This window comes from Oncorhynchus mykiss, chromosome 16 (genome assembly GCF_057628025.1).
Source record: "Oncorhynchus mykiss isolate SJ-2025 chromosome 16, ASM5762802v1, whole genome shotgun sequence".
Lineage (NCBI taxonomy): Eukaryota > Metazoa > Chordata > Actinopteri > Salmoniformes > Salmonidae > Oncorhynchus > Oncorhynchus mykiss.
In genome coordinates this window covers 42,769,015-42,786,789 of record NC_143037.1, presented here as the reverse complement: position 1 = coordinate 42,786,789, position 17,775 = coordinate 42,769,015, and the positions used below count along the sequence as shown (strand labels likewise).

General features: G+C 44.6%; 1 protein-coding gene across 6 annotated transcripts in view; it reads left to right on the top strand.

Annotated features, from left to right (window-relative positions):
* The window catches only part of LOC110491948 (dihydropyridine-sensitive L-type skeletal muscle calcium channel subunit alpha-1), a 39,298-nt gene extending 22,072 nt beyond the window's left edge, over window positions 1-17,226 (top strand). Inside the window, exons 21-45 of one of the 6 annotated variants that reach the window (XM_090202756.1) lie at window positions 55-142; window positions 252-359; window positions 1,555-1,607; window positions 1,828-1,974; window positions 2,561-2,762; window positions 3,011-3,169; window positions 3,375-3,485; window positions 3,630-3,713; window positions 4,426-4,473; window positions 5,025-5,051; window positions 5,191-5,316; window positions 5,566-5,631; window positions 5,712-5,803; window positions 6,098-6,257; window positions 6,340-6,467; window positions 6,730-6,826; window positions 6,977-7,088; window positions 7,195-7,296; window positions 7,586-7,725; window positions 8,210-8,335; window positions 12,164-12,378; window positions 12,674-12,750; window positions 13,079-13,134; window positions 13,486-13,623; window positions 13,773-17,226. In XM_090202756.1, coding sequence (XP_090058882.1) covers window positions 55-142; window positions 252-359; window positions 1,555-1,607; window positions 1,828-1,974; window positions 2,561-2,762; window positions 3,011-3,169; window positions 3,375-3,485; window positions 3,630-3,713; window positions 4,426-4,473; window positions 5,025-5,051; window positions 5,191-5,316; window positions 5,566-5,631; window positions 5,712-5,803; window positions 6,098-6,257; window positions 6,340-6,467; window positions 6,730-6,826; window positions 6,977-7,088; window positions 7,195-7,296; window positions 7,586-7,725; window positions 8,210-8,335; window positions 12,164-12,378; window positions 12,674-12,750; window positions 13,079-13,134; window positions 13,486-13,623; window positions 13,773-14,090 — 2,980 coding nt within the window. In that variant the 3' untranslated portion in view covers window positions 14,091-17,226. The remainder of the gene's footprint in view (window positions 1-54; window positions 143-251; window positions 360-1,554; window positions 1,608-1,827; window positions 1,975-2,560; window positions 2,763-3,010; window positions 3,170-3,374; window positions 3,486-3,629; window positions 3,714-4,425; window positions 4,474-5,024; window positions 5,052-5,190; window positions 5,317-5,565; window positions 5,632-5,711; window positions 5,804-6,097; window positions 6,258-6,339; window positions 6,468-6,729; window positions 6,827-6,976; window positions 7,089-7,194; window positions 7,297-7,585; window positions 7,726-8,209; window positions 8,336-12,163; window positions 12,379-12,673; window positions 12,751-13,078; window positions 13,135-13,485; window positions 13,624-13,772) is intronic. The other 5 variants (XM_090202758.1, XM_090202759.1, XM_090202757.1 and 2 more) reach the window with 5 other exon arrangements.
* The last annotated feature ends 549 nt before the right edge of the window (window positions 17,227-17,775 follow it).

Here is a 17,775-nt window from a genome sequence, read left to right as displayed (position 1 = left end):
CTGCTGGGACGAGCACATTGTGAAGGCTGTCATGTGTCTGCCGTCGGACTCTAGGTCCAGTGCCATCTCAGTGGTGAAGATTCTCAGGGTGTTGAGGGTGCTGAGACCTCTAAGGGCTATCAACAGAGCCAAGGGCCTGAAGGTACTGTACACCACACACACACGCACACGCACACACACACACGTATTTCTATAGAAATGCATTGCCACACAGCTGGTGATCTGACCTGTATGTGTAATATTTTTCACAGCACGTGGTCCAGTGTGTGTTTGTAGCCATCAAAACCATCGGCAACATCGTCCTGGTCACCATGCTGCTCGACTTCATATTCTCCTGCATAGGGGTCCAGCTCTTCAAGGTATGGTTCAACCTGTATGGTGTGGCTATATGCAGAAGCTCACATATGACACAGAACAGCAAGGTCCTAGACAGTTCAGTGGCTTTATTATGATTTATAATATGCTAGACTGCATAGGGGTCCAGCTCCTCAATGTGAGATTGAATAATGTATGCAGAGTAGTAGGTAGATGACATAACACTTGAGGTCATAGCCAGCTCAGGGGTTATGGTTGTGGTTGGGGCTAGGGTTGAACGGGGATGTGGACATGAAGCTAGGGTTGAACCGGGATTTGGACATGAAGCTAGGGTTATGGTTGTGGTTAAGGTTGAACCGGGATGTGGACATGAAGCTAGGGTTGTTGTTGGGGTTAGGGTTGAACCGGGATGTGGACATGAAGCTAGGGTTGTGGTTGGGGTTAGGGTTGAACCGGGATGTGGACATGAAGCTAGGGTTATGGTTGTGGTTGGGGTTAGGGTTGAACGGGGATGTGGACATGAAGTTAGGGTTAGGGTTGTGGTTGGGGTTAAACAGGGATGTGGGCATGAAGCTAGGGTTGTGGTTGGGGTTAGGGTTGAACGGGGATGTGGGCATGAAGCTAGGGTTATGGTTGTGGTTGGGGTTAGGGTTGAACGGGGATGTGGACATGAAGCTAGGGTTGTGGTTGGGGTTAGGGTTGAACGGGGATGTGGACATGAAGCTAGGGTTATGGTTGTGGTTGGGGTTAGGGTTGAATGGGGATGTGGACATGAAGCTAGGGTTGTGGTTGGGGTTAGGGTTGAATGGGGATGTGGACATGAAGTTAGGGTTGGGGTTAGGGTTGAACAGGGATGTGGACATGAAGCTAGGGTTAGGGTTGTGTTTGGGGTTGAACCGGGATGTGGACATGAAACTAGGGTTATGGCTGTGGTTGGGGTTAGAGTTGAGCGGGGATGTGGACATGAAGCTAGGGTTAGGGTTGTGGTTGGGGTTAGGGTTGAACGGGGATGTGGACATGAAGTTAGGGTTAAGGTTGTGGTTGGGGTTAGGGTTGAACGGGGATGTGGACATGAAGTTAAAGTTAGGGTTAAGGTTGAGGTTAGGGTTAGGATTGTGGTTAAGGGTTAGGGTTGCTAGTTATCATATTTCAAATTACTCTAAATATGTAGTAGAAACTGTAAAGGTTGTGCATTACTTTATATCACTTAGCTCATGATTATGTTGTGCTCTCCTCCAGGGTAAATTCTACACTTGCTCAGACCCCTCCAAAATGACAGAGGTCACGTGCCGGTAAGACAGCTTTATTATCAGTCTATTTAACTCTCCCTTATTCATTCCATTGGGCATTATTATGAATTCCTCCCTTTTCTCCAACCCCATCCTCTCCTCCCATCCTCCTCTCCCTCTTTCTCGCTTCCTTCCCTTCCTTGTCCGCCCTCCCTTTCTCTCTCAATTCAATCCAACTTCATTGACATAGCACTGATAATCGAATACTACATCTCTCCCCCAGGGGTGTGTTCCTGAAGCACCAGGAGAACAGTCTTCAGGAGATGGTGTTGGCCCACAGGGAGTGGATCAACAGTGACTTTAACTTTGACAACGTCCTCAACGGCATGCTGGCTCTGTTTACCGTGTCCACGTTTGAAGGGTGGCCACAGTGAGTTACCCAGCCTGGAAGGCGAACTGGCTGAATCAGGGTTGGGGCTCAATTCCATTTCAACTCCTATTCAGGAACTGTAACGGAAATTCCAATTCTCCACGATGGTTTTCTGTGAAGAACATTTAGAATTTAGAGTTTAAATGGAATTGGACCACAACTCCTGTTCGAGTGTCACTGTTTCACTGTTGTTTCACTGTGCTGATTCAGCCTGGAACTGGACATGTCTTCATTGTATTGAATGGTTCCAGGCTAGATCAGTGAAGTGAAACAGTAGTGAGACTGAGCAATATTCAGTTTGGATTCCAGACTAGGTACTGCAAGACATATAGCCATTATTAAATGAATCCCTCTTTCATGTTCTTCTTACAAGGAAAGTCTTTTTTTTACTCTTTTCTCTCTCTCCTTTTATTGTTTCCTCTTTTTCCTTCCTTCCTTCCTTCCTTCCTTCCTTCCTTCCTTCCTTCCTTCCTTCCTTCCTTCCTTCCTTCCTTCCTTCCTTCCTTCCTTCCTTCCTTCCTTCCTTCCTTCCTTCCTTCCTTCCTTCCTTCCTTCCTTCCCTCTCTCCCTCCCTCCCCTCTCCCAGGCTGTTGTATAAAGCCATAGACTCAGACAGGGAGGATATGGGCCCAGTCTACAACAACCGTGTGGATATCTCCATCTTTTTCATCGTCTACCTCATCCTCATCGCCTTCTTCATGATGAACATCTTCGTCGGCTTCGTCATCGTCACCTTCCAGGAGCAGGGAGAGTCTGAGTATAAGAACTGTGAGCTCGACAAGAACCAGGTAAGCTGGCGAAGCATATCAATGTGTTCTTAACTCTTTGTGATCGACAGCCTGACGGAGTCACAGAGTATTCTTATCTGCAAGTACTCTCTTTGAGATCTGTGTGCTTGACAGAAATGTCCATGTAAATATTCCATGCGCTGCTCAATGCAAGATTTACGCAACAATCCAAGTTTATGTCATTTGGCCTGTTACTATTTAACAGATACGGGGGCTTTACTGCCTTGACTTGACTTCTCTCTCCTCAGCGTCAGTGTGTGCAGTATGCTCTGAAAGCCAAGCCTCTGCGGTGTTATATCCCTAAGAACCACTATCAGTACAACATGTGGTACATAGTCACCTCCTGCTACTTTGAGTACGCCATGTTCTTCCTCATCATGCTCAACACGCTGTGTCTCGGCATGCAGGTAAATCTAGAACACATCCATTCTATTCTGTTCGTGCTCAACGCATCTGGCTGCGTTTAGACAGGCAGCCCAATTCTGATCTTTGTAGCACTAATTGGTGTTTTGTCTCTTGGTTCCTCGTGGCAGATATTTTGGAGGTATTACATAGTCAAAATGCTGTTATGCTATTTCCTCAATGGGTTTGTTGTGTATTTCCACCATGCAGCACTGTAACCAGTCAGCCCATGTGACCAAGCTGTCTGACACTCTGAACATGATCTTCACTGTCCTCTTCACGGTGGAGATGATACTAAAACTCATTGCCTTCAAAGCTAAGGTAGGGTTAGGCGCAGGCCCAGTCTCTGGGCTGGCAGGAATGTTAACTGTAGAATGTTTAGTCTGTCTTTTTAAGTATGCTGGGGGTTCTTCGTTTTCCAGAATCGTTTTTTCTCCATGCCCCTGTGTAATCTGTGTATCCCAGGGCTACTTTGGAGACCCGTGGAACGTGTTTGACTTCCTCATCGTCATCGGCAGTGTTGTCGATGTCATCCTGAGTGAGGTCGACGTGAGTACACAGAACAGCGGCAGCCACGTTTGCACACCTATGCAAGTCGTACGGTGGTAGTAGATACTGGCCGTGTTCAGTAGCAGAACGTCTTGCAACAATAAATGTTTCCGAATGTTTTCTCCCAACTGAACGTGAACCTGGTGTGATCTTTTATAAGACGCTCCCATGCAATGTGATTGTGTTTATTCAACGTATTCACAACTGTGACCCAGAAACACAAACTCCTGGCTTCACAGCAGCAGGCTGTGGGAAGCACCACTAGTTCACAGCAGGACCTGGTTAGTACCACTGTCAGACACACGCCCCTCCACGCCCCACATCATCTCCACTCCCTTCCATTGGAATGTCTATGTTACATGTTGATTTAATATTGCGCCAAGGACTAATATTCTATCGTCGGTATCATCTCATCCAGTTGAGTTCAGTGAAGTGAGGCTATGACAGGAAATACTACAGCATTTTTGAACATCACCTTGTTTTCATGTCTTTATTTCCCCCTCTCCTTTCACTCGGTGAAGCACCAGGTTTCGTTTGTTTCTGTCTTCATCCAACTCGCACTCCTGTGTTTTCTCCCCTCTGAACCGTCACCCATAAACATCTCCAGTGTTCCCTCACCTCCATCCACCTGTCTAACCCACCATCCCCTCCCCTTCCTCCTCTTCTCCTCCCTCTCTCTCTCTCTCTCTCTCTCTCTCCCCCCTCTCTCCAGACTGCCTTGGCCTCTAGTGGAGGACTGTACTGTCTCCATGGCTGTGCTGTAAATATCACTTTACACTGCATCTGTATCTGCATGGGCCTTCTTGCTGTGTGCTGAGCACTGTGAGCACTACTCTAGTTGTCTGTTACTGTGCCCGTGAGGCCCTAGCTGGATGCGCCCTTACAGAGAGATAGCGGACCCAGCCTATGGGGCATCTTGTTGCACTAGGAGCTAATTAGACATTGGGTTAGACATTGCTTACCATAGAATTGCATCAAGGATTTGGTCAGTATTCTCTTGACTTGGTTTGTAACTGTATGGCTCTTCTCTGAGCGTGTCTAACGCTAACTAACTGATTTAATGTCATCAACACGTTAAGTACTGATGTTTGTGTCTACATTTATAGTAGGCCTTGGAAGTTTATTTTGTATTTGGCATGCTAAATGTATCTATTAATAACTGTGTATCATAACTTCCCCCCCCTCCTGAAGTTTTGTAGAGATGAACAGACATTTATGCTAAATCTATAAACATTTACTAATTCATAGAATTATCCACTAACGCAACAATAACGTCTGCGGCTAATATATAGATCTCTGATTGAATTTCAGCAGACAAACCCTATGCAGGCCATTGCGGTAAGACAGTATTTTTGTTGTTGTATCGTTTTCAATTACAAATGTATTAGTCTGACAAAGTTACTCTGTAATTATACCATTGATATGAATGAATGACAATGAATGACAATAAAAACAATGTGTTTTTATTCACCTAAAGGATTCTGAGAATGCCAGAGTGTCCATCACATTCTTCCGTCTGTTCCGTGTGATGCGCTTGGTTAAACTGCTAAACAGGTCAGAGGGCATCCGTAACCTGCTGTGGACCTTCATCAAGTCCTTCCAGGTCAGTACCAGTCAGTGTTTCCCTAACCTCAATTTACAGGCTTCCTCACATTTCTTCGTAAACAGCAGAGTGATGAGCAAAACTTGGGGTAGGGAAACACGAGACCCAAATGGAAGGTCGGTTCCAACTGGTGGTTCTGGAGCCAATTCCTACTGGGTTGCAGCAACCATGTATGGAACTGATGGTAGTTTAAGTAAATATCACTGGATATCACTGGTTGGGATGACTCAATGTGTGTTTGTTCTGCAGGCTCTACCCTACGTGGCTCTTCTGATCGTCATGCTCTTCTTCATCTACGCAGTCATCGGGATGCAGGTCAACTTTTAGGAGTGAACTGAATATTTTTAAGTACATACACACTATGGGTCCCCTTACCCTTGAGTCTTCCCTTTCAGGTGTTTGGAAAGATAGCCTTAGTGGATGGCACACAGATCAACCGCAACAACAACTTCCAGACATTCCCCCAAGCTGTCCTGCTCCTATTCCGGTGAGTCAGTCAGAGCGAGAGAGTGGATTTTTTAATTTAACCTTATTTAACGAGTCAGTCAGAGGTAAGGTCAGAGTTCACACATACTGTATATCCACCACTGAGGTGCCTGTGTGTCTATGGGAGGGTGCAACAGAACTTTCAGATAGAAATATACTTGGTAAAAACACCATCTGTGATGTAGTGATTAGTCCTATTGAATACACTAGTTGTGCTGGCTAGTATGTACGAGAAGTTGTATTGTCCTATGGTCAGGTGTAACTGAATCCGATGCCCTCTGTATTCTCCCAACAGTTGTGCGACAGGGGAGGCGTGGCAGGAAGTGATGGTGGCCAGTATGTACGGCAAGAAGTGTGACCCCAAGTCTGACTTCCTACCTGGGGAGGAGTACACCTGTGGAGCCAGCTTCGCTGTCTTCTACTTTATGTCCTTCTATATGCTGTGTGCCTTCCTGGTCAGTAGTCCTTTCTCCTCTCCTGTCTTCTCTTCCAGGAAGTATTGTTGTTGTCTTAAGTTATCTTTCTCTCCCATCTCAGATCATCAACTTATTCGTGGCTGTGATCATGGACAACTTTGACTACCTGACACGTGATTGGTCCATCCTGGGTCCTCACCATCTGGATGAGTTCAAGAAGATCTGGGCCGAGTACGACCCGGATGCCACGTGAGTCATCTCTGAACCCAGATCCAAGTTATGCGTGCGCTGGTCAGCTATTTATGTCACTAAAGAGACTAGTCCTCTGTCAAGAATGCAGGGACAATGCCCCATGGCATTCCCTTTCAATCCACAATAAGTTCATGTTGGTAGGAGTTTCACCTGACATCTGTATGTAGTTGATGCTCTAAGTCTTGGTACCCAAAGCTAATATATAGCTCCTCTCTCTAAATCAATGTGCCTAAGTGTATTTTGTCCTCTTGTTCTGCAGGGGGCGTATAAAACATCTGGACGTGGTAACACTACTGCGAAGGATCCAGCCTCCGCTAGGCTTTGGGAAATTCTGTCCGCATCGCTCAGCCTGCAAGGTAAGTCATGTTATTTGGATGAAATGTTTGCCATTTAAATGGGTACCATTGCCATGTACCACGGATGTGGTTTGGTGCCTGAAAATGTGTTCAGTACATCTTCTCACTGGTGTCCACTCTCTCTCGTTCCACTCTTCTCCCTGACAACAGCGTTTAATATCCATGAACATGCCCCTGAACAGCGATGGCACAGTCACCTTCAATGCCACCCTTTTTGCCCTGGTCAGGACTGCCCTCAAGATAAAGACTGAAGGTGTCGAAGGTGTCTTGTCTCTAGCACTGCGCCCGTCTGACACCATAAATAATATTCCATGTTTATGTTTGTTTTTTTATGTAATACTTTGTTTTTCCTGTCTTATGTTGACTAGGTAACTTTGAGCAGGCTAATGAAGAGTTGAGAGCCATTATAAAGAAGATCTGGAAACGCACCAGTATGAAACTGCTGGACCAGGTCATCCCACCAATCGGAGGTGAGCATTTCACTGTGACCCCTACATGAACCCTACCTAACTGAAAGGTCATGTACAAAAGCCCCTAGAATGGAGCAGCATGCTAAGATGAACCCTGGTCTGCAAAGTTGATCTGATCTGTTGACTCTTTCAAAAGTCTTTCCTCTGTGACTTTTCATCTAGGTCCTTCGAGCCGGATTGCGTTTACCAGGGGTGTTGTGACAGATATCCGTCCACCACGACGTAGACAATTGCCTCCAGTTAGCTCTGTTTGGGTTTTGACACTTTGTTTTATTGGGATATGTCCTAGATGACGAGGTGACGGTGGGAAAGTTCTACGCCACCTTCCTGATCCAGGATCATTTCCGTAAGTTTATGAAGCGTCAAGAGGAGTACTATGGCTACCGGCCCACCAAGAAGAGTGCTAATGGGAGTGCTCCAGAGATGCAGGTAAGTCCCTCACATTGTTGTATAGCAGGTTTGGGGTCAATTGGAATTGAATTCTGTCAATTCAGGAAGTAATTAAACTGAATTTCCAATTCAACTGAAAAAAGTGCATCTATTTCTAATGACTTCTCAATCATCTGAAAAAGAGAAACTATTATTTAAAGCATTTTTTCTATTTAGAATTTAAAATTCAAATCACTTCCTGAATTGAGTGAATTCAATTCCAATTGACACCAACCAACGCTCGTTTGGATGTACACCTTTCTGCACACCATCTTTAGGCTTCAAAATCATCCTCAAATCATCTTCTGCTTGTGTCGAACATTTCAAACTCTACTGTAATCTCTACGTCTCTCTCTTTTACCCTCCATGTTTGTTTCGCTCCTCACTTTGGTCGTCTGAAATGTATCCTTAATGTTCTCACCCTCTCTTTTCTCATCTTCCTCCTCTGTTTGTCCCTCGCCCATTTCCTCCCTCTCCTCCCCAGGCTGGTCTGAGGAGTATAGAGGAGGAGGCAGCTCCACAGCTCCACAGGGCCATCTCAGGAGACCTGCTGAATGAGGAGGAGATGGAGAGAGCCATGGAGGAGTCTCTGGAGGAAGGCATCTACAGGGTGAGACACCGACGGAGCACTTTCCTTTAGTTTAGCAAACTTTATGATCCCATCTGGGGAAGTAAATATGGTTCCAACACACTATAAACAAAAAGGACGTTAAAAACAATATCATAACATATTGTATATATACAGTGCATTCGGAAAGTATTCAGATCCCTTGATTTTTTTTTACACATTTTGTTACGTAACTGCCGTATTCTAAAATTGATTAAATAATTTTTTCCGCTCATCAATCTACACACAATACCCATAATGACAAAGCAAAAACGGGTTATTAGATGTTTTGGCAAAAAAAATAAACGGAAATATCACATTTATGTTAGTATTCAGACCCTTTACTCAGTAGTTTGTTGAAGCACCTTTGGCAGTGATTACAGCCTTGAGTCGTCTTGTGTATGACGCTACAAGCTTGGCACACCTGTATTTGGGAAGTTTCTCCCATTCTTCTCTACAGATCCTCCCAAGCTCTGTTCGTTTGGATGGGGAGCATCGCTGCACAGCTATTTTCCGGTCTCTCCAGAGATTTTTGATCGGGTTCAAGTCCGGGCTCTGGCTGGGCCACTCAAGGACATTCAAAGACTTGTCCCGAAGCCACTCCTGCATTGTCTTGGCTGTGTGCTTATGGTCATTGGCCTGTTGGAAGGTGAACATTCGCCCCAGTCTGAGGTCCTGAGCGCTCTGGAGCAGGTTTTCATCAAGGATTTCTGTACTTTCCCTCTATCCTGACTAGTCTCCCAGTCCCTGCCGCTGAAAAATTGGTGCCAGGTTTCCTCCAGACGTGACGCTTGGCATTCAGGCCAAAGAGTTCAATTTTGGTTTCACTAGACCGGAGAATCTTGTCCTTTAGATGCCTTTTTTTCAAACTCCAAGTGGGCTGTCATGTGCCTTTTACTGAGGAGTGGCTTTCGTCTGACCACTCTACCATAAAGGCCCGCTTGTTGGAGTGCTGCAGAGATGGTTGTCCTTCTGGGAGGTTATCCCATCTCCACAGAGGAACTCTAGAGCTCTGTCAGAGTGACCATTGGGTTATTGGTCACCTCTCTGACCAAGGCCCTTCTCCCCCAAATGCTCAGTTTGGCCAGGTGGCCAGCTCTAGGTAGAATCTTGGTGGTTCCAAACTTCTTCCATTTAAGAATGATGGAGGCCACTGTGTTCTTGGGGACCTTCAATGCTGCAGATTGTTTTTGGTACCCTTCCCCAGATCTGTGTCTCGACACAATCCTGTCTTGGAGCTCTACGGACAATTTGACCTCATGGCTTGGTTTTAGCTTGGACTGTGTGAATCAGGTCTTCATGGTCAAATTGCTGCAAAGAAACCACTACTAAAGGACACCAATAATAAGAAGAGACTTGCTTGGGCTGAGAACATGAGCAATGAACATTAGACCGGTGGAAATCTGTCCTTTGACAATTTTTGGTTCCAACTGCCATGTCTTTGTGAGACACAGAGAAGGTTAACGGATGATCTCTGCATGGTTCCCACCGTGAAGCATGGAGGAGGAGGTGTGATGGTGTGGGGGTGCTTTGCTGGTGACACTGTCAGTGATTTATTTCGAATTCAAGGCACACTTAACCAGCATGGCTACCACAGCATTCTGTAGCGATGCGCCATCCCATCTGGTTTGCGCTTTGTGCGGCTATCATTTTATTTCCAACAGGACAATGACCCAAAACACATCTCTAGGCTGTGTAAGGGCTATTTAACCAAGGAGAGTGATGGACTGCTGCATCAGATGACCTGGCCTCCACAATCACCCGACCTCAACCCAATTGAGATGGTTTGGGATGAGTTGGACCGCAGAATGATGGAAAAGCAGCCAACAAGTGCTCAGCATATGTGGGAACTCATTCAAGACAGTTGGATAAGCATTCCTCATGAAGCTGGTTGAGAGAATGCCAAGAGTGTGCAAAGCTGTCAAGGCAAAGGGTGATTTTGATTTGTTTATACCTTTTTTGGTTACTACATGATTCCATATGTGTTATTTCATAGTGTCTTCACTATTATTCTACAATATGGAAAATAGTAAAAATAAAGAAAAACCCTTGAATGAGTAGGTGTGTCCAAACTTTTGACTGGTACTGTATGTAAATAAGGTATTTCTGTTTTTTATTTTTAAGAAATGTGCAAATAAAAAAACAGTTTTCGCTTTGTCATTATGGAGTACAGTGTGTAGATTGAGAGAATCTTTTTTAGAATGAGGCTGTTACGTAATAAAGGGGACTGAATACTTTCTGAATGCACTGTACATATATTTAATGTAGCCTGTCACAGTCTTTATCTTTAATCAAAGCAGGATAGATAAACATATAAACGTCCCTTATTCAGGACCCTGTCTTTCAAAGATAATTCGTAAAAATCCAAATAACTTCACAGATCTTCATTGTAAAGGGTTTAAACACTGTTTCCCATTCTTGTTCAATGAACCACAAACGATTAATGAACATGCACCTGTGGAACGGTCGTTAAGACACTAACAGTTTACAGACGGTAGGCAATTAAGGTCACAGTTATTAAAACTTAGAACACTAAAGAGGTATTTCTACTGACTCTGAAAAACACCAAAAGAAAGATGCCCAGGGTCCCTGCTCATCTGCGTGAACGTGCCTTTCGCATGCTGCAAGGAGGCTTGAGGACTGCAGATGTAGCCCGGGCAATAAATTGCAATGTCCGTACTGTGAGACACTTAAGACAGAGTTACAGGGAGACAGGACGGACAGCTGATCATCCTCGCAGTGGCAGACCACGTGTAACAACACCTGCACAGCATCGGTACATCCGAACATCACACCTGCGGGACAGGTACAGGATGGCAACAACCCGAGTTACAGCCCGAGTTACACCAGGAACGCACAACCCCTACATCAGTGCCCAGACTGTCCGCAATAGGCTAACCCTAACCCTTGTAGGCCTGTTGTAAGGCAGGTCCTCACCAGACATCACCGGCAACAACGTCGCCTATGGGCACAAACCCACGGTCGCTGGACCAGACAGGACTGGCAAAAAAAGTGCTCTACACTGACGAGTCGCGGTTTTGTCTCACCAGGGGTGATGGTCGGATTCGTGTTTATCGTCAAAGGAATGAGCGTTACACCGAGGCCTGTACTCTGGAGCGGGATCGATTTGAAGGTAGAGAGTCCGTCATGGTCTGGGGAGGTGTGTCACAGCATCATCGGACTAAGCTTGTTGTCATTGCAGGCAATCTCAACTCTGTGCATTACAGGGACGACATCCTCCTCCCTTATGTGGTACCCTTCCTGCAGGCTCATCCTGACATGACCCTCCAGCATGACAATGCCACCAGCCATACTGCTCGTTCTGTGCATGATTTCCTGCAAGAAAGGAATGTCAGTGTTCTGCCATGGCCAGCGAAGAGCTCGGATCTCAATCCCATTGAGCATGTCTGGGACTTGTTGGATCGGAGGGTGAGGGCTAGGGCCATTCCCCCCAGAAATGTCCGGAAACTTGCAGGTACCTTGGTGGAAGAGTGGGGTAACATCTCACAGCAAGAACAGGCAAATCTGGTGCAGTCCATGAGGAGGAGATGCACTGCGGTACTTAATGCAGCTGGTGGCCACACCAGATAGTCCTGACTGTTACTTTTGATTTTGACCCCACCCTTTGTTCAGAGACACGTTATTACATTTATGTTAGTCACATGTCTGTGGAAATTGTTCAGTTTATGTCTCAGTTGTTGAATCTTGTGATGGTCATACAAATATTTACACATGTTAAGTTTGAGAGGACGTGAGAGGACGTTTCTTTTTTTGCTGAGTTTAGATGTGCCTGGGTTGTTTTAACCACAGTGTTTGTGTTTGGTTGTGCAGCGCCAGGGCGGTCTGTTCGGGGACTATTCAGACCCGTTCTCCACAGAGACCAGCAGTGTCTCGCCCTCCCACATGGCTAGCCAGCGTCCCCTACAGCTATCAGAGAACCGCCCCGAGGAGGCTGAGTTGCCCCTCAGTCGCTCAGACTCCGTCTTCCTCCCCAATACAGAGTTCTTTCCCCTGACCCCCACCAAACACAACAGCAACAACAACGCGTAAGTATTGTCGTCCCCAGGCTAATTGAGTACTGTTACTGACTTCAACCAAACACAACAGCTACAACAATCTATGAGTAGAGTGCTGCTGCACCACCAAAGCTGCATTTGCTGCCACAGAAACGAATGAATGGAGACCCAAGATTAATAAGCACTTTGAGAACTTGGAAAAGCACTGTATGAATCCAATCAATCAATGATCTTCTTTTGCAAATTCAGCACTATTTGGGTGATACGGTACACTTTGCTTGCTGGTATGTATATGATTTTTTTTGGATTTTTTTTATGTTTATAGGTTTTCTTATGAGAGAGAGGAGAGTCCGAAAGTGAGCAGGCACCATTCCAGAGTCGACACAGAGCGCAGCTCTCCAGGTCAGTTCAACATCAGCCTAGGCCGGGATTTAATCTGTGTAAGGGCCGTGTTATAGCGTGGCTGACAGTCAAAGGTCATCTCCACTTGAGCTGACATGCACAGTGTTTCCTATGAATGTGATCTCCCCGAAAAATGCCCTGAAAAGCCACATTGTCGGCTGTCTAGTGCGCTGCGCTAGGAATTGAATCCCGGCCCTATTCACCTAATCAATCCTACTATCTGCTGATCATCATCACCCTGCATGATATTTGACATACTGTTGGATACTCTTTAGTCATTCTTGTGTCCTACAATAAATAACTGTGTTCTTCTGTCTGTCTCCTGTAGATAGCAGACACTTCTCTGAGATCAGCCAGAAACCAATCAGAACAGACATGACTCAGGTAACATAATACACACCAGATTGAAGATCCCATACAACCCATTTAAACACTAAATAGACCAGGGATGGGCAACTCCAGTCCTCGCGGGCTAGAGTGGTGTCACACATTTTCTCCATCCCGAGCAAACACCGCTGATTAAACTAAACTGCATTCTAAACTGAAGATCATATTAGCTAAATATTGGAGTCAGTCGTGTTAGCTGTGGCTGGGGCAAAAGTGGAACACCAATCAGGACCCTGAGGACTGGAGTTGCCCATCCCTGCCATAGACAAAACAGATTGAATTTAGCTGAGTCATGATTCTGTTGTTCCATGAATGTCCTAACTGTAAGTGTTGTCTTTGTTGTTGCAGTTCCCCTATGACCTCAAATACGGTGAGAGCCAGTCTCTCCCCAGCTGTGCCCAAGCTAAAGGGGAGGCTACAGAGGAAGCTGAAGGGGCCACAGGAGGCTCTGTGTCTGCACCTGCCGCTGACCAGCTGATCAAAGAGGTACGTTGATACTGATTGACAGATTGTTAATCAGTTATTTAAACTATATATGTAAATCCATGTTTTTCCTCTGTGCCAGGTTCCTCCCTGAGACACTATGTTTGAAACAGTAAACATCATATCAATGTACGTATCATGTCCTCCGTCAGGTCTTAGTGGTTGGCGGTCTTGGCGACCTGGCCAATGACAATTCGTTTGTGGCGGTGACTCGTAATGAAATGGCCGAGGCAATGCGCATGCCCATGTCCCACTTTGAAGACGTGGCCCTGGGCCTCCTCAACGGGCGCAGTGGCCGCGCAACCTCCGCCACGAGGAAGAAGAGCCCAATCCCTGTGCCCCCTTCCGCCCCCGACCGGCCCTCTAGGTCTACAGAGCTGAAACCGAAACCCCAGGAGCAGAGAAAGAAGCGCCTCGTCACAACCTTTAAACAACCCCTGATGGGGGAAGAGGCAGACACCAAAGTGTAGAGAGTCTGTCATCGGAGTGCCCATGACGACAGTGGCGTTATCTTGTGACATGATATTGACACTTGACTTGACAAGGCTGTGTTGTAGTTGGTGACATCACACACTCGCAGCATTAACAAATCCTGATTAGTTGCCGTGGCGATGAGCTCAATCCACTAACCATAGTTTCCAATGGAGACTGGAGGAAACAGGCCCTCTAACCAGGGTTGATGGCCGAGTTACTAGGCTCTAGCTGGTTGGCTGTTCAGCTTTTAACATGCTATTCCACTGTGGTTGATTCTTGTCAATTCTGATTGAATTCTTGAATCAGATTAATGATTCTTATGGAAAACTAACCGACAAAGGAAAAGGAATATTCTGCTACGGTAATACATTTTAATCTTCTCAGTTCTGCCATATTTATTTCAACAAATTAAAAAAGAACTTATCACAGAGTGCACAGGTTCATGAACCTCTTTCTGTGTTATGTTTGTTGACGTAATAATCTATTCCATAGAGTGGTTAGATAGAACAACTATGTCCAGTCTGCTGTGTTTCTGACTAAAACCCTAACTAATGCCCTGTACACACTGCAGGATAGCATTTTTTTGTCATGAATCTTGTTCTGGAGGCAGCGCTGCAGTGGTCACTAGCGAGCATTAAAAAAATCTAATTTTGAACGTAACCCTAACCTTAAATTAAGACCAAAAAGCCCATTTTGACTTTGCAGCTGGCCTATCGCTCCGTTCTGCCTCCAGGACAAGACACATGACAATAAACTTCAACGTGCGCACACACGCAACTTGTACACGTATTGTGTGCATGGTGACAGATGGTGCTTTCAAGACAAATGGGAACTCTGGAAAAAAACGAGGTCAAAGCTCTTTTTTCCCCCCAGTTGTCTTGAAGACACTGAAGTCGGAAGTCTGAGATTTCTGAGTTACCAGTCGTTTTGAACGCAGCAAAAGTCTGTGAGTGGAGACAGGGGTGTCCCAGCAAGGGCTGAAGGGGAAAAAAGGTGAGAAAGAATGGATGCCATTTTGGATCACCTGTGAGTGCGTTTCAGTGAGTTTCTATTTATCTGGGAAAACTGCAACTGTTGCGTTTGAACGGTTTAGGTCAATCTTTTGAAAAGAGTCTCTCCTGTTAAAACATCCAGGATGTAAGGAAAGGCTTAGTACACACTCAGGTTGTACATCTGATGCACAACACATTTGACACAATGGGTGTGATACATCAAACAGTTTTGATGAAGCCTCACCATAGAGATAGAGGACTCTGCATGGATATCACCCGTTTTTAGCATGGACAGTGCCATTGAGGGCTTCCACCATTTTAAAGTGGTTAACTGGGTGGGGACTCCCACGAGTTGGGAGCAATCAGTCACTGAAGAACATGAGCTACTTTAAAACGGAGATAGCCTCAATAGCACTGCTGTCACAGACACTATAATGGAGCAGTATACAAAGATGAGTCTATCTCTATGAGCCTCACTGTTTGTGTTCTTAAAGGCAACGTCCTTCGTTTTATGTTGTTAAAGGGAGGACTTGCCATCTTTTTACTTTATTTACACTTGTCTTCATTTAATCGAGACTTGTAAAACACTTTCCTTGATGCTCAACCTCCTCCCACTGTGGGTTTGGGCACTTTTTAAAGACAAAGTTTATTTTCTTTTTTTAAATGTGTTGGACATTTCTTTGTACTTTTAATTTATTCATTATTATTGTATTATCAATGTTTGAATACTCACTGAAATAAGTGTATAGGGGAGAGTGGGGTAAGTGTTTCTTTCAGCATCACTCTGTAAAGGGAAATATATTATTTCTAACAAAAGGTATCTACATATATTTCAGGATGTTGCACATCCCTTGAAATAGTCAGAATTCGTGTGTAAAAATTAGTTTTGGAAAACATCACTATATTTTTGGACAAGATGTCTCTTGGCACAACTTACCCCGGGTTAAGCCACCAACACATTTCTGTACTGAATGAAATATTACCATGACCTTTTTAAAACCATGTCTACCTTTATTTCCAAACACAATGACAATCACTGTTTGTCTTTTAATCATATTTTACCCCAAGCTTAACGCCTAACAAACACTTAGTACTTTTTAACATATCCCAGTGATAATGCTTTGCATTATGCTGGGGAAGAAAACACATTCACTTACCCCAAGACAAACATTTTGGTTTAGATTCAAGCATCATGAAACCTCAAATTCATTTGACTAGCTGAAAATGTTTTTTTTTGTCCCAACTTGCTTACCACTTTTTACATGTGGTTTCTTCCTTCACAGACTCCATAAAATGACATTTTCCTAAATATTTTGTCAAATTATACATTTTGTTTGGGGTTTCCTAGAGACGAGGCTCAACTTACCCCACTCTCCCCTACTGGTATTTAGCACTTATCTAACAGATCACATTGTAGTTCATGAAGATATTCTATTTAATACAAACCAGAGATTTTGTTAAATGAGATTCATATGTATTAATGACCAGAGGTTAAAATGAAGTTGAAAGTAAGAAGAAAATGTAATAAAAGGTGATTCAGGATTTTAAGTGGTGCTGAAGTTAGTCTAGATTTGATTTGATCAAGAGTTGTTAGTCATATCAGCATACCTGGCGTATGGTGGATTTAGCATGAAAGCCCACATAGGGGATTAACTGGTTTTGTACAAAACAACTTTGCACATTTTTTTGTCTGGGGAAGGATCTCAAAAGTAATTTGCTCGATTCCTTGCGAGCTCTTTCCTCACCTTCTCCTGAAAATGTAAGTTGCAAGCAAGGAGAGCATTGGAGAAGATCTGACGTTTTGAGGATGCTAAGAATGACCGAATCAAGGAAAATACATTTGAGATTCACCCCAGGTCTGTTTATTTTATTTAGTTACCTTAACAGGTCCTAAAGGAGTTAGTTTTCACTTCATCATCCTCGTTGGCCATTTCTGCCTTAGAAACCAGTTGGTCTTTAAAAAGATAACGCTGCATAAATCAGACATTAAGTAGTGGGTGGGACAGCTTCTAACCCTGCTATATCAAGTAAACCCATCTTCTAATATGTGCCTTTCAACAAAATGTTTTTTTTTGTTCTTCATGTCAGTCAGATGGAGCTTAAACTGGCAAAACAAATAAAACATCCAAAATATACATCACTTTGGTTTACTTGATTTTTTGTTGTTGTAATGTGCCGTGCTTGACTTGGACTGAAATAGGTTCTGGTACTCATTTTGGGTGCCAGTACTGTTTAGGTGCAGGAACCCCACAATACTTTTGAGCTAATATTTTAGAGCTCAAGCAGTAGAACATTAGATGCCAGTACTCTGCTCCGGTGAACTCCGTCCCAAAGTCGAGCACTGGTTATCTGCAGAAATAAAAAAATGTACACAAGGATTAAGTACCATCAGGGTTGAGACGTGGCCGGCTGTTTACAACACAACGCAAGAAGCATGAGTTTGCTCAAATGGTGCTGAAAAACGTGATACGACAAATGTAATGGTTGGCCACTAGAGGGAGCCTCAGGGAAAGACATGTCAAATTTGAATAACCGCTCCTTCATACTCGTGCTGGGAGAAAACTGAGGCAATACTTTTGGCATGTCAAAGCATACGTACACTCCGCTCACCCTTATGAACCGGAAAGTCCTGCCTCAAAACACACATACCCGCGGGATGAATAAAAGTTATAAAACACAGGGACCGAAC